The sequence below is a fragment of the Amblyomma americanum genome, chromosome 8 (assembly GCF_052857255.1).
Source record: "Amblyomma americanum isolate KBUSLIRL-KWMA chromosome 8, ASM5285725v1, whole genome shotgun sequence".
Lineage (NCBI taxonomy): Eukaryota > Metazoa > Arthropoda > Arachnida > Ixodida > Ixodidae > Amblyomma > Amblyomma americanum.
The window spans coordinates 2,177,830-2,193,900 of record NC_135504.1 but is presented as its reverse complement, the minus strand read 5'-3'; the positions used below and the strand labels follow the sequence as shown (position 1 = coordinate 2,193,900).

The following is a 16,071-nucleotide window of genomic DNA, read 5'->3' as shown; positions in this document are numbered from 1 at the left end:
GCGTCCCTCAGGCGCACGTGGCGCCATCTAGTGACAAGGCGTCAAACCACATCAACGCTTGGTTGAAGAAAATTTCATCCGTGATTACTGATAACTAGTGTGAGTGCATTGGGAGCCTTTTTTTGTTTAAAGAAGAAAAACTATGCAACCCGAAGAAAATGCAAGAACTGGCTAAAAGCTAGAAAACTGCTTCGCCAGGTGTCGTTGCTACGAGGAAAACACACTGAATTCAGTTAGGCCTAGGAGCTTGAAAATCGCCAAATTATCTGAAAAACAGGGGCTAGTTATCGCTTATACCGCTACGTGTGGGCAAGATTAGGCGAAATAAGAGCGAACCGCTACCATTTGAGCGAGCTATTGCGTCGGAGAATCCAGCGGCGACGTGCATTTATTCCGAAGCGGGCGAGCAGGGCGCCGCCATCTTGTCAAAGTTAGCGTACGCAAGCCACGTAAGCGCCGCAACGCTAAGTCCGCTGGCTAGCGTACGCACGCAAGACGCAGGGCTTGCGCTTGCGTTCTGCGCATGCGCACTACCGTCCCCGCAAACTCCTTGCGTACGCTAAGCCGTTGCGTACGCACAGCTAAAACTGTCTAATGAAACGGTTGTCCATTGCCCACTTCACGAAGTCACTTTCGCGGTTACACCGCAGGTCCACCTCCCTGAGGAGCCGTTTTCTGATAGCAGCCGTCGCTGGGCACGTCCACAAGTAGTGCCGCACATCACATATGTCCGGTGCAGCGCTACAGTGAGGGCACCTGTCAGGTAGTGGCAGGTCTTTGGCACGCCACCGATGACGGACAGATGGTGTCAGAGCCGCCCCTGCCCGAATCCGGCACACGGATACCTCCTCCTGCCGAGTCAGACTACGGGGGAGAGGGTGCGAACACTGAGGAATTAGAGCGCGTGTTCGCTGGCGCAGAACTTCGGAAGCGGAAACAAATGTTCTTCGAATCAAATTATCCAAATGAAACGGACGCGAGCTCGTCAAACTTTTGCATCGCTTTCGTCCTTTACTAGGGATACATAGTGACTCTGAAAGAGTCCGACCTTTTTGTTGTAACCGCTGTTTTTTTTTTTTGCTGAAATCTGCTATGAGACTATAGGGCAAAAGCTACGCATGATCACATAAATCGCTACTGGGTTTTAAAACGATAGCACACCTGCAACCAGTACGAGTGTCTTTCGAATCAAACCGAGGTATTTTTGCTCGGCCATTTGCAGCTTGAAAAATATTTCTGTCCACATAAAAATAGAAGCACCATTTTCTCTTCTCCCTGTGCATTGTGGTTTTCATTGCGGAAAATCACATGTAAACCTCAGACTCGACGATTCTTGTGCCGCGTCACCAGAGCGCATGCGCGAAGCTATACATTGGCTTTGTGGTCCCGAGTTTGGTATCCATACAAAGGTATAGCATCAGCCACGTTGGCCGTAGACTGAGTTCGAATGCCGCGGTAACCCTGCAAACAACCGCTTAATTTAAGAAATTGGTAGGGGTTTAACGTAGTTAAACTGGGTAGATGTGCGAAAGCAGGTGCTCATTCTTCAATTAAAGGGGACAATTAAGCTCCGCTTTAGAGGTATGACACTATATATCTTTAGTGGGTTAATGCCCAGATCTGCAGAGTTGGTCATTCTCTACTTAGCATTCACAGATGGTGGCGAGTCCTCTGTTACCACTACCAGCGCAGTGGCGCAGCGGTCGAGCGATGCGCGTCACTGCACTTCACTGGCAGGTAGCTGTTTATATACATCCATCGGTAGGGATTGTGCGACCCATGTTGCTCTTTTCGAGCAACCTCTCGCGCAGCTGGCACGACGCTCCTCCGAACTTATCCGATTAACTCAGGTAAGCTCAGGTGGCAACTCGGGTTGCCAGGCGCCGGCAGAAGATCGAAAGAACGTACGTATTTACTGTGACAAGACTCTTGGTCGCTGTTGGTGAGCGTATGGGTGCCTTCGCACTGAAATAAACACCAATTCAGTGGTCTATGAACAGTCGTCAAGCAGCAGCAGCGCATGCATGGGCGGAAATGCATCAGAGCGCGTATACACCTCTGGAGAGGGAACTCAGTCCTCCTGGTCGACCTACCCCGAAAGCAACGCTATTTCCGCGATACCTCACCACGGATGTCGGACAATGGGGTGAACAAGAAAGACTCATCTTCCTTGCGCCCTTGCCCTGAGGATTTTAAAGCGAAAGCTTTACTGGCCGCAGGTTGAGCAGTTTCGCGCGGTTCCTGGAGAGCCGTGCTGCGCATGCGCGCGGAGCAGTGACGACACACGGCGCATTTCTCTCTCGCTCCCTATCCGCTAGTAGCACCGAGTCACAGGTGTTCCACCGCTGCGCAGCGCCGCGCCTTTCCTCAAAATGCAGCTTTCAATTTTCTTTTTCCCTCCCTCCTTTATCCCTTTACGGCGCGGTTCGGGTGTCCACCGAGATAAGTGAGACGGTTACTGTGCTTTGCCAACACCCTCTGGACTTTGGCTTTGCACGCTCGCCGCGCCATCTGGCATGACGTCACACTGCGCGGCTCGCCGTCACCGCCGTTTGGTATGACGTCACACCACGTTCCTCGTCGTTGCGCTCGCTTCGCCAGCTGCGTCGCATACCTGGTAACATGTCGGATTGAAAAGGAGAGCTCGCGTGCGCCGCAACCACAGCTGTGTCGTCTTTAATGCGAGAACATAGCTTGACAACCAGGCTAACCTGGGCTTGCAATCAAGATAAACCAACGCTAGCCATGCTATGCCTTAGCTTTCGCTACGTATATCCTGGAATAGCCGAGCTAAGCCACTAAGCCGCGGCGTTCATAGGGTGACCAACCTCTCGCGATCAACTATTAATTTAACCGCCACCTGCCAGGGTAGGCGCATTGCCCATCCAGTGTGCGGAACGCACTCAACGTTACAGGCCAAGCCGCGTCTACTTACCCGATACACTGCAGCTTTCGCTCTAGATTCAGCAGTATTTGAACCGCAGCTATTTTTTTTACTTTAATGCTACTGCAGCGAAGCGCTGAAGGAAATTCAAACGACGCGCGGCTTTTGGAAAGAATCAATTCGACTTCCTCAAAAGCTAGTTTCCATGGTCCTCCGTCGTTTAGACGCCACGTGTCGATGTTGACTAATACTGCTGGATCCCCTGATCTCCACTAGGCGAGATCAGTGGCTGAACCTGAATTGCTCATGAACTTGAAAGCGCTGAAGGCGTTGAAGTGTAGTACCAACTTAACTCTTCTCAGGCACTGCAGACATAATTATGAACGTATTGTACCGCAACATGTTTTACTTGTATGATTTTGCCTTCTTTTGCCCGTATGTGTTTCGGAACCTCAAACTAAATTGTTTTTGAGGAAAAGAATGGCGCAGTAACTGTCTCACTTCTTGGCGGACACCTAAACCGCGCCGTAAGGGAAGGGATAAAGGAGGGAGTGAAAGGAGAAAGGTGCCGTAGTGGAGGGCTCCGGAGTCATTTCGACCACATCTTTAACGTGCACAGACATCGCACTGTTCATCCGCCGCGGTGGCTCAGTGGTTACGGTATTGGTTAAGGCGCTCGGCTACTGATCCGGAGTACCCGGTTTCGAACCCGACCTCGGCGGGTGCGTTTCGATGGAGGCGAAACCCTAAGGCGCCCGTGTGCTGTTTGATGTCAGCGCACGTTAACGATCCCCAGGTGGTCAAAATTATTCCGGAGCCCTCCACTATGACACCTCTTTCTTCCTTTCTTCTCTTAGTCCCTCCTTCATCCCTTTCCTTACGGCGCAGTTCAGGTGTGAGCCGATATGTGAGATAGTTACTGCGCCATTTCCTTTCCCCAAAAAAACCCTTTTTTTTACCAATTTGTGGCCTCCCCATGAAAATTCGTTTTTGAGGAAACGAAATGACGCAGTAACTGTCTCGCACATCTCGATGGACACACCAACCCGCCGTAAGGGAGGAGGAGGGAGGAAAAACTTTATTAATAAAGTGAAGGGGAGTTGGGCGATCTTGTGGGTGGGGGCCCTCATTCCAGGGCTCCACTGGCTTGAGCTGCCCTGCGGACCTGTTGTATGAGGGCCCGTTGGTCCTCCATGTTATCACTGGTCAGCAGCGCCTCCCACCGCTCAAAAGAAGTGTTTTCCATCTGTAGAGCAATGGAAAACACGTCTTTTTTCCATCTGTAGAGCGCGGCGGCTGCGTTTTTATGGAGGAAAAATGCTAAGGCACCCGTATGCTGTGCAATGTCAGTGCCGGGCAGTCTGAAAGTATGCTTGGAACAGCATCAGGTCGTAACCGTACGAGCTTCAGTGCCACTTCAATTACTTTTCCGGTCTTTGTATCCGTGTAGCTTGTTCTATTTACTATGTCAGACGGTTTAAAGAGGCGCTCACAGACCTGCGATAAGAAAAAAACAAAGACAGTAAAAGCTCTAGAACCTGAAGTTTAAAAATCAGACAGGTGCATAACAGTACAAGTGAAATTTCTATAAATGTCGTGTGAACTGAATGTCAGCAATACTATTTCACTACGACTTTACAGACTTACCTGGTCCAAAGGAGGCAGCACTACGGAATTAGCTCGCAACATGCTGCCCGCAGCGTTTTCAATGCAACTGAGGGAGGAGTAACAACGGCAGTTAAAGGAATGTTTCCTTACCACCGACCGCTTTCCTGGAGTGAGGTCCGCACGGTGGATAGCTCAAATCAATTGAGCTCTTCTTGCTTGGTCCGAAGGGAAAGTGAAGACTCGGACACGCTCGCCACCATCATAGTTCCCGCAGCACCGCGGTACACAGCAATGCCCATGCATTATCACGGCCTGCACACTGGACACACACCTCCCGGCACCGACGTACTTCCTCGTCGTTACCGACGTCGTTACCGTATCGTACCGGTGCTAACTCTGAAACACACGCTGCACAAACAAAAAAGAAACACAGAAATGCTAACACATGCAACTACATTCATGAAATGAAGGAACCACTTATGTTTACTGCAGTGCGAACGCATTTTCCAGCCGAGCACTCTGTACGAAAACGAAAAAGTATAACAAAACCACGTACAAAAAACAATATTACCTTCCAAAGTAAGCTGTTCAAGAAAAAGTATAAATTTTTACAAAATAACATTTTTATTTTTGCAGCAAAGCAGTAATAAAAGCATCAAAATGTTTTCTTAAATTCGATACTTCGGCTGGTACTGCTCCGCACACGCGTTGTGGCACCAAGGTCACGGAGACCAGTTGGAGAAAGTGGGGGCATGACAGGCGCTCCTCAAAAGCGCCGAGAGCTGGTCCATTGTAGTGTGATGACATAGCCACAAAAGAGAGGAGGATATGGAGAGGCCTTAGCTAGTCTAGAGGGTGTTGGCCTGGATGTGCAAAACATTGAACAGGGGCAGGCAGGGCATCTGCCAAAAGCACTGAGGGCGGCAGAAAGAGGTATAGCTCTGGCGCCTGAGCAACACCGCGCGGGAGCGCCAGTGTTCACCTCAATTTGCTGAAAATGGGATCTAAAAGCATCTGACAATTTCCTCGCCCCCTTCCCTGGGAGTACCGAGAATTTGAATAATGCTATAAAATACTGTTGTGTAAGTTGCACTGACAATATAGGGGAGAGTGGAGCAAAACACGACATTTGTCAATTAGTGCCCCCTGACATTTAAATTAGCTATCACATTAACTTGATATCTATGTGCTAAGACCAGCCATAGCTCCACTACAAATGAGCTCAAGGTTAACAAGACTGCATCTTTGTAAACAGAAAAAAATGCGAAGTTAGCCTCGCTAAAACGAGGAAGCGGCCGAAAAAGTGCGAGATTCTTCACGCCTCAATTTTAAAACGAAAGTCCCGCCGTAGCTTCTTCACCGTGTGCGCAAGTTTGACCTTGAACCAAGAAGAAACCAAGAGACAGAGTATGCTCATTCCTGGTGTATGCTTAGCCAATGAATTCAGGTAGATGGGAACCGATGAACTCATAGTACTCACAACGCGTACGTCCCTCGCCATTTCCATGTTCTTTCTAGGCTTCTCTGCCGAGCTGAGGCTTTCTTTAAAGTCCACCAGTATACTGAGGTGGTGCCATTGAACACAACCATTAAAGGAGTATAGACACCTAATTTTGGTTGGTTTCATGTTTTCTTCTGTACAATGACATGGAAGACACTTCTATACATGAATCACCATGGTGTATTCGCCTACGATCGAATAATCGAATAATCGAATTTTTCTGTCAAGTTGTTTCGGTTTCAACAGCCGAAAGATGGCTGTGACGTCAAAGTGCGGTTTTACGTCACGTGAGGCATAGAAAAACTGCAATATCATCGCTGCTTCATCGTTTTAATTCACTACCGTGCTGAATCCAGCCTTCTTCAAGAGCCAGAATGACAACGAATGTAGAAAGTATGATTATGTTGCAGTTTTTTCCATGCCTCCCGTGACATGAGAAAAAAAACTCAAGATTCAGCCAGAGATGTCAATCCAAACACAGTGCTTTGCATCCAAAAACAATGCTAAAGTGCAACTTCAGTGAAAATAATTCTTGGAAACAAATTACAAATTGCACTAAAATTCTGGAACTTGCTAAAAGCATTTTCAACCATTCAGAAACAGTGGTAAAAAAAAATAAATGCAAGATCACAATTTTGTGCAAAAAGTTTTGTAAATATAAACTTTTGCGTAGTACATTGCATTTAGAATAACCATGTCATCAAGCTCTGATCAAAACAGATTATATACATTGGTGCTTGTAGTTCAGTCCCCAAGGGAGGAGGCTTCACAAGGTGAAAAGTACACGCTTTAAAAACGAACATGTTAGTTGTACTATATGCTAAGTTGCCACTGTGGTATTGGGGTCTGTGCATAAAAGTAGGTGCCAACTATACGAGTGATGCCACATGCTCAATAACGAAAAAGTAGCAAACGAAAACAAGAACGCAGTTCTTCACTCAACTTTCTTCAGATGTTTCAAAGTAAACAAAACCATGCAAAGCTGTCACATTATTTTGTCGAGTATGACAACTTAGGATATATCACTTATTTAGCACTATTATTTACTAAAGTGGACTTATCTTATGGTGAAGCTGCAATCACTGATGCAAAAAAAAACAAGGAAAAGTTAAACTACATTAACACAAGGAAAAAAAACGGCTGAAAGAATAGAAAATAACTTCGGCTAAAATTTTCTATATCAAGTACATACAAATATATGACCAAGCATCTCACTTTGTGCTACTAAGTTTTGTCCCATCTGAGTTGTATTCTCCCCACAAGCTAAACTACATTTACATTGCCCTACATAGAAAGGCACTTTATGATCTTAGGTATGATATGATTGACCTTTACACAATCACAGCTAGCAGTAGAGACATTTTACAAACAACACAGGTCTACCACACAATTCCATAAAAAAGGCAAGTTTAGACAAAGGGCACATGCTTCATGTTTTATGACTGACAACCTTTCAGGCACCGACTGTTCTTTTAAGACACTACTGCAGTTGCACTGGATATGTTTCAAGCTAGCACATAACGTGAGAAAATATTTTCACGCTTAGAACTACGTATGACCACGCATACACTATGCATAGTGCGGTCTTTAAGATGTAACCAAGCTACAAGCTGATAATCTGCTCAAGAAAGCTGTGCAATACAGAGTACCTTGCTATGCATGCTTTCTGAAAAAAAGTTCAGGGCCCTGCTGCTATTTATCAAAGTGCGAGAAGGCCTAAAGCAGCCCACTTTTGGACATGTCCCATTCTTGTGGCATGTTTTTTTCCAATGCTACCATGCTAACAACATTGTTATCAGCAGCCAGAAAGCTAGGTTTGAACATTTAACAAGCTACACTCATCAATTTAACAACTGACTAGAAAAGGCACTTCGTAAGGCAGACAACAGGAAACTTCAAATGCCACAAACATGCCACAAATGCCAAAATCCTTTGATCTCAATTTTTTTCCTTCCCTTTTTCATGAGCTATCAAGCAGTGATGCCTTGATGGATGCGACACTGCCTGACTAGTTTCGTCTGAAAAAACCGTAAGCACCCTCAGCTATGTTTTAGCAAGTTAAGCTTGATGGGCTTGTTTTGTTTATGATACGAAGTTCCATACGCTAGCAAAACCACCACAACAGCAGCCTCAGAGACATTTGCTGAAAGAAGCATGTTGCAAGTGATCCTGTACAGGTTCTGATGCGTACAATGCCAAAATTTCAGGAAGTAAGAAAACATTCCCGATTACTGTCACCAGAAATTGGGAAGAGCTCGCAAAGAGCAGAAAGATCAAGACCAAATGAAATCGAAGCAAGTTAAGGATGACGGTTGAATGTAAATATATGCTAGCACTGCTTGCAAAGAAATAGAAAGCTACACCTAACAGTTCTCATGCTTCTATGGTATCAGATTCATATCATTATATCAGCTTCCCTTGGCAGATACATAAATTGAGAGAAAAACCTGCAGCTGATCACTAGAAAATGCAAACATTCACAAATCTGATATGCTCAAAACGAGCTCTTTGAAATGCGCAATGCTATATCATGCAAAAAAATGGTAACAGCTACACCCATGAGATATTATGAGACATCTCATCCTGCACCCAGTCAGATCCACAAAACCACAAATTGATTTATAAAATATAGCAAGAAAAGTTGACTGAATGAGTTCAGGTCAACAGGCCCTAGATATACAATGCTAGTACTACATATACATAACTGTTACACATACAAAAACTCACTCGAGAAGTGTGCTATGCACAAATCAAGTCGCCACACAAAATGGGAGCTGACCATGACCAGACATTCAGACTAGTACCAAGATGAGCTGGCTGCCAGAACAGAGCAGAACAAGTTACCGGAACACATTTTAACGAATGCAGCAAGAAAAACGTCACCGGCGAGACATGCAGTTCAAGTCCAATTTGCAATGCAGTGAGCGCCTCTGCCTAATGTCACTGAAGCTAGCAAAAGACTAAAGGATCCTCGGAAGCTGCCGCTGCTTAATCGGATAGGCCTGCAAAAACAAACAAAAACTTCATAAGCAACACCATCCCTTTCCATCACTGTCAAAATCATTCAATGAAGCTATCAGTCACAAATCACAAGGCCTGAATGGCAACTCACACAATGAATCTTTTGAACATGCGAGTTATGGTAGCCTGAACTACAAAAGAAATTGTGTGTATACAGTTGGCTCTTGATAATTTGAACTCAAGAGAGACCAAGAATCTGTTCAAGCTATGCAAAGTTCGCAGTTCTGAGAGTCTTGTTATTACATCTGATGCTGACATTGTTGGCAATCTTTTTGAACAGTTGAACACATATTTTATGGGGCATACCAAGTAGCTGTTTCGACAGTTCAACAAAAGGACTCTATTTTGCTTGTAAGCATTGCACATTCACCTCTAACAATGAAAATTATTACTACCGTATTTACTTGTAAATGTTGCACACTTTTTTCTTCTAAATAAGGCTTCAAGAAGGGAGTGTGTAAATTACGCGGATATTCTGCAAGCACATTTCAAAAAACTCTACACAGGTCATAACGTGCTATGTATATCATATATTGCTACTAATACGCCGACCTCCCTACTCGCACCCCTCGCTGGACCCCCCAAAAAATCAACTACAAATATGAGCTGACGCATAGCGCGCTCAGTCCTTCTCACCCCACGCTATGTAGTTCCCCGCGGAATTGCATGATGGTACATGTGCAGCTCAAAGCAATAAACACGCAATGATATAATCACAAAACCAGCAGTCAGGGGAGAATGGATATAAAAAGTGATCAAACGGCACTCTCGTGTGTGGCCCGGCTGACTAGCAGCAAACCGAACAGCAAACAGTTTGGCAGTTTTGAGCGCGCGCCGGAGGTTACTGGAAATTTGCTCTGGCAACTGTTCGTCCAGAAAAGTGTCTGCCAGTGTGAGTGAGCCTGGTAAACAATGCGCAATTCAAATTCTTTTTTTTTACCGGAAACAATTTGCGCACATATTTAATAACTTATCTTTTTTACACATGGATGCCCATGCCCAGTGTGGGCATGTGCATTAGCACATACTACCCATGGCGCGGGTGAAGCAACGTTACACCCCACAATTAGGTCGGCACCACGTATACATTGACCACCCAGTTTCGAATGGTCGTAATAAAAGGTCGACTTACACGCAGCAGTATATGGCATATTGTAATTCATGACCTTTGAATTCCTAATCGAAGAATGCGCTACAGTGCAGCCGTTATTTCTTTCCATTATATCGTCGTTACCTCCTGCATGGCTATTTACCTGCCGCTAACTTGCTTCCACTTGTGTGTTGCTGTGTCTCGAGAAGGGGGGGGGGGCATTATCAAGGCAATCTAGGCTACGCGGCCTAGTCACGCACTCTAGACCAAAAAAGCCAGTCATGCCCATTCCCTGCATGCATCAGGTATGACTTCGCTATGGTTTGGCCTTGGCAGTGACATTTTAAAGAGGCGTAGTCTGCCTGGCGGCGTCCCCTCGCCAGTCGCCTTTCTCATCCGCACACAGCCACATGGCTGCACCGGTCATCCCAAGCCTGCACTACGTGCAACCGCGTGCATGCTGGTGGTCTGGCGCAGCACAAAGTTCCAAATAAGTGAGTTTTTTTTTTATAAACCCAGGTAATTAGGGGTGTGCAAATTACCCGAGGGCGCAAATTACGTGAGTAAATACAGTAGGCACCCCCATTTTCTGAGGAGCACATCAAAGCTGCAAACTTAATTTTTTTTCTCTCTTAATGGAAAACAGTTGCTGAGAATGATAGCAGATACTAGGTGGAAACTCGAGCATAAGCTTCTAACGGTCACAACACACTCTGAGTTTAGCAAAACTCAATTTTATTAATTCTTCACTTATTTAAACAGACTGCGTGCCCTTTCCACAGAACTGTAGTTCATGAGCTTTCCCACAGCATAAAAATTTGCAACTTGAAACAAACTTGCAACTTTCTTGAACTTCACCACACTGCAATTTAACCTCGCTGTCAAGTCTAAAAGTAGGCAGCTTCCGAAAACTTTCATCTATTGCCCTTGGATAATGCAGCTATTGTAATGTGAATAGAACACAAAAAAAAAAACAAGACTATGTTGCATTAGGCTGCTTAGCACACACTGGTTGAGGTTTATCATTCAAGAACTTAAGCCATGCCAGCTTCTGACATCATGACCAGGAATGTCCCTACCAGACACATTCGTGTCAAAAAATTCACGATTAGACAGGAAATTGTGTTTCACTTTTTATGAGCTGCTTTATATGGTCTGACAGCACAGTTAACCGTTTGCAATGCTTTGTACACAATGTGTACATTGCCAACTCAGCCTTATCTCAGAGTGTTATCTGGCTAGCACTAATTTCTTTGTTTCAGGTGAATTTAGAATCCTTCACCTTGCAAATAGGGTGTTTTTTAGTGACACCTAGCAAATGCAGCAAAGGATGTTTTACAAAGCAGTAAGCTTGGTATCATGTCTCCTGCCATTTTTCTTTTGCTGACAGATCTTGCCGACAGTATTAATGTCTTTTTTTTCCCATATATTTCTTGCACCTTGCGCATCTTTGGACTTAAAATAGAATCCACGATCTGTACGTTGTTGATTCCACAATTCCTCATTGTAATATTACAGTTCCCAACTATATAAATGTAGTCTAATAAATTTAGAATGTGCACGTAAAAACTATGCACTGAAATTTTCCATTCTGAAAACTAACGAACTGGCTTTCTTGAGTCTTGAGTTTGAAAAATATTTGTTTTGAATTGAAATGATAATTGACACCAGAAACAGTTAAACACTGTTGCAGTGAAGTTCCAAGGCACTGCTCAAAGAATTGAACTAAGAGTGAATGAGCATGTGACTTGCCTGTGGAAAAAGCAACTTATTTGTAGGGTCAAGTGCCATGAGAAATACTAGTGTTCCATTCGAGCTGTGTCCCTGCTCCTCCAGAAACCTCCCTCCCGCACATGCCCACACCTGAGTCACGCGATAGTCCCGTAAGACCTCCTGACCAGGTGCAGTTCCTCCCGGCTGCTGGCGACCGGATGACGAATGCTGGAGGCTGGGCTTGCCGACATGTTCGATCCGTTTTCTGCATCCTCAGCGCTAACACCCAGGAGTGCCTGCAAGAGGGCGCTGCGAAGGCGATCGGCAAACGTCTTCTCCACCAGGTCGTCTGAAGACGGCTCGTTGAAGTCGAAGTCCGCCACCTTGCAACGTGAAACAAAGAAAAAAGAGGGAGAATGAACACACCGCATAAAAGGGAGTATTTCCTTTTCCCGGAGATTTTTAAATGTGAAACACACTTCTTCCAAGACTACAAACCTGTGCACCTGTGGTAGCTGAACTCTATACAAAGATGAAATCATCAACTCATTCCTTACCTACTCAAATTGCTCAATTTGATTGACAGCATGAAATGGCCCCTAGACACAAATGCAAAAGTGATTAGAATGTAGCATCATCCAGTGCATTGCTAAAGAACTATGCTTCAGTTTCTCTGATTCACTTATTTTGTAAGCTGCATGAGGCAGTATTTGTAAAGTTCCCACAAACCTCTCAAAGCAAAGCGATCACGGTGAGCATGGTCCATGGCAGCGTCCTCATCTCACATTCACCCTGCTCAGCAACAGCACTGTTCTTGCCATTCCACAGTACTGACTTGGTAGATCCAAGTGACAGTGACATTTGCAATAACAACATCCACTTATCTGCTTTTCATCTGAACAGTGATGATTGCACCACACAGCTCAGACCGCCAACAGCTGCCTGTCCGCAACTTTCATTTTCATCTTTGCCGAGAAGGTTTGCTGCTTTCCTAGCCTCTCTGAACATACTGAGAATGTTCTGAAGGATTCCTCACCACCAGCAGCGAACTGCACTGAGTTTATTCAGATATGGCTTGAGGCTGACTTTGCCACTGAATTGCAGAGTAGGCCAAAGCAATCAATTTTTTTACACCAATCCGAAAGTTCAGCATTAAGAGTTATGTAACTTTTACAACTCGTTTCTGACACACTAATGCATAAAACATATATTTTAGATTTTTCATTCTATTTTGTCACTAAATATATTAAATGTTTTAGTGAACTTTTGAGCAAGTCCCTCAAATTTTGCCAACGAAAGATTTAATTTTGTTCTCGTACACAGTATGTATCCCTTTTTTTTAGTGCTGTTAAAACAGAGCTCCATTAGCTACACCCTGATGTGCTGCAATAAAGCAATATTTTAAAATTCATGACTGTATACACAGTTCATGCATTTTTTCATCATCATTAGCCTGACTACACCCACTACAAGACAGAGGCCTCTCCCATACCTCTCCAATTAACCCTGTCCTGTGCCAGCTGCGGCCATCTTATCCCGCACACTTCTTTATGTCACCCGACCACCTAACTTTCTGCCACCCTCTGCTACGCTTGCCTTCTCTTGGAATCCAGTCCGTTACCTTTAAGGACCAGCGGTTATTTAGCCTTCGCCTTACATGCCCTCGCCAAGCCCATTTCTTCTTCTTGATGTTGACTAGGATGCTGAGAACACTTATTTTTTTTTCCAAAACTCTTTTTTTAGATAACTGCATTTTGTGAGGAAAAAAAGATGTGTCAAAAACAGCGCCTAAAGGGCCTCTGGCAGATCCTCTGAAAAGCTAGCTACAGACCGTGTGACACGGCAACAACTTCTTTGAGGCGATACTCCTTTGCACTCCTTTAGGTCAAGGAATTTCAAGGTAGTTCCAAGTTCGCCATGTGACAGGGGTATTAGTAGGGTTTCGACATCTGCACTTGATAAGGCATGAAGAAGCCAGAACTTATGTGAATTATTTTTAGATTTGAAACAATTTTTGAACATTACCCAAAAGAGAACAGTAGCATCTCACAGAGCACAAGAAAAAAAAAAGAAGCTTTGACACATACCTCTATGCGTAGCTGATTTCTGGTGTGCATGTGGTAGGCAATGCCCAGCGCCACGATGACCAGGGCAAACACTGAGCACACGATCGGCACCACAATGGTTGACAGCTGCCGCTGCTGAGACACTGCATGTTGTACACAGAGTGCTGGTTTGGCAAGGTGATGCAACAAGGACCACAATGCACACTCTCACGTCATGTGGCCAGCTCCAAAGGAACAAACATTTTATTTCCACCAAAAAGTGCAAAAAAGTGGAGCTGCTGCATATAATAGAATGCCACAAGCCTTTACATGTGGTGCCATCTGTTGTACCAAGCACTACTTAAGCATTGCAAACTGGCCACCACATACCACGGAAAAGATGGCATATGCACGACAACCTGTGCTGTGAATAAGATGCCATGATGACCCACGCTTACCATAACACCTTGACTGCTCACATAATGAATGCAGTCATTGCCTAAAAAATTAATGACAATTTTGAAGGTGTCTTCATGATGCTAGCAAAATTTCACAAGAAAAAAAATTTAGGCGATCCTCAGTGGATCATTTCAATGCTCTAGCAGTCAAACATTCGCTACGTCCAAGCTGACACACTAAAATTCATTACATCCGAGAAGGTACACTTAGGTTCGCGATATCCGAGGTCAACAGACTAAGCATGTTACATCCCAGGTCCAGACACAAAAGTTTGCTATATCCGGGGTGGCATATCCGAGGCTAATATATTCGTTGTGTTCGAGGTGGCATACTTGGGTTACGTAAAGCCAATGTTAACACAAAAAGTTTGTTATACCAGAGGTTAACACACAAGAGGATGTTATATTCGAGGTGGGACACTAAGGTTCAGTATATCCAAAGCTGTATATCAAGTTCATCTGTAGCCCGGTGGGCAGATGGGCCACCTGGCACTGGCTGCCAACAGACTGCAGTCACCATTTCCACTTGTACAGACTCTTCCATGCGAACGCATTAATAATGTCTGCACCCTCTGCACAAATACAACAACGGCCCAGAGCTGAAGACAAGTCCATTTTGACCTTAACCATGAGGACTGTCCCGTAGCCCCCAGCTGAGCACATAAGATGAAGGTCATGCAACAACCACCTAGCAAAGTGTGTGGTCACAATGACCACTGCAGCCTGTGTATGCAGTGCGAAAAAATATACTCACCACAATTTTGAGTTCACAATTTCTGACAGTAGCACACCCTCTCAGGGTGCTAGCTGGTCTATCCTCCTATTTGCTTTTTTATTGTTTTACAGCAAAGCCTTCTTCAACTCTGTTGATGCTTTTTCAGCAGCAAAAAAAGCACTTGCAGCTGATAAAAAGTGGAAGTAATTACGACTTTTTTCCAGCCACTTTGTTCAAAATCACTCCGGTAATGATGAAAGGACTCTGCAATCACCAACTGTAAATGGATGGTGGTGGGGTCTAGCCTCAGATTAGCAACCAAAAAAAAAAAACTATCGAAGTCGCCACAGTTGATTCACGAAGAATATGCATGGTGGCATCACCTATATTTAATTTTTTTTTTGCCTTTTCTAGCTTATGAACGTTCCATTTTTAGTGAAAGTACCCTCTTGCCATTACAATGCGGTAATCAATCGATATAGACCAACTTACATTTGTAGGACATTGTTGCAGGCTGGTTGGTTCATTTTCAAAAAAAGGTTAGAAACTGCGAAAAAGGATAAAGACAGGAGGTATAGAAACGAACATGACACCACGGGCACAGATACAACAATGGTCCGTGGTGTCATGTGTTTTTTTACCTTCAGTCTTAGTCCTTCAGCGCAGTTTTCAACCTTACTCGACAACTTCCATTAGTAGTCACTGTCCCTTAAAAAAAAAAAAAAAAGGGACTAGATTCACAGTGCACCTCATCAGACCTATTGCTACGGTTAGTTTACGACTGGTCAGGGCCTCAGTCAATATCCTGCTGTCAGAGCAATGAAAAACTGAAACAGCTGCCCCTACTATTGCTCGCTATCATGACAGTGCGCATTGGCCTATATAACAACCCACCTCAGCCTCTCCTTCTAAAATGGTCACCAAAAGTACCTACTACTGATGCTTTGCAAGCATTGGTTTATGGTTTAGTTTATAGTGTTTAATGTCTCTCTGGCTATGAGGGACGCCGCTGTGGAGGGCTCTGTATAAATTCAAC

General features: G+C 44.7%; 1 protein-coding gene across 2 annotated transcripts in view; it reads right to left on the bottom strand.

The window, feature by feature from the left end:
• Positions 1–6,423: 6,423 nt before the first annotated feature.
• The window catches only part of LOC144100791 (transmembrane protein 130-like), a 50,899-nt gene continuing 41,251 nt past the window's right edge, over positions 6,424–16,071 (bottom strand). The window contains exons 7-9 of one of the 2 annotated variants that reach the window (XM_077633651.1): positions 13,905–14,026; positions 11,968–12,200; positions 6,424–8,995 (exon numbers count right to left, since the gene is read on the bottom strand). In XM_077633651.1, coding sequence (XP_077489777.1) covers positions 11,973–12,200; positions 13,905–14,026 — 350 coding nt within the window. In that variant the 3' untranslated portion in view covers positions 6,424–8,995; positions 11,968–11,972. The remainder of the gene's footprint in view (positions 8,996–11,967; positions 12,201–13,904; positions 14,027–16,071) is intronic. The other variant, XM_077633650.1, reaches the window with a different exon arrangement.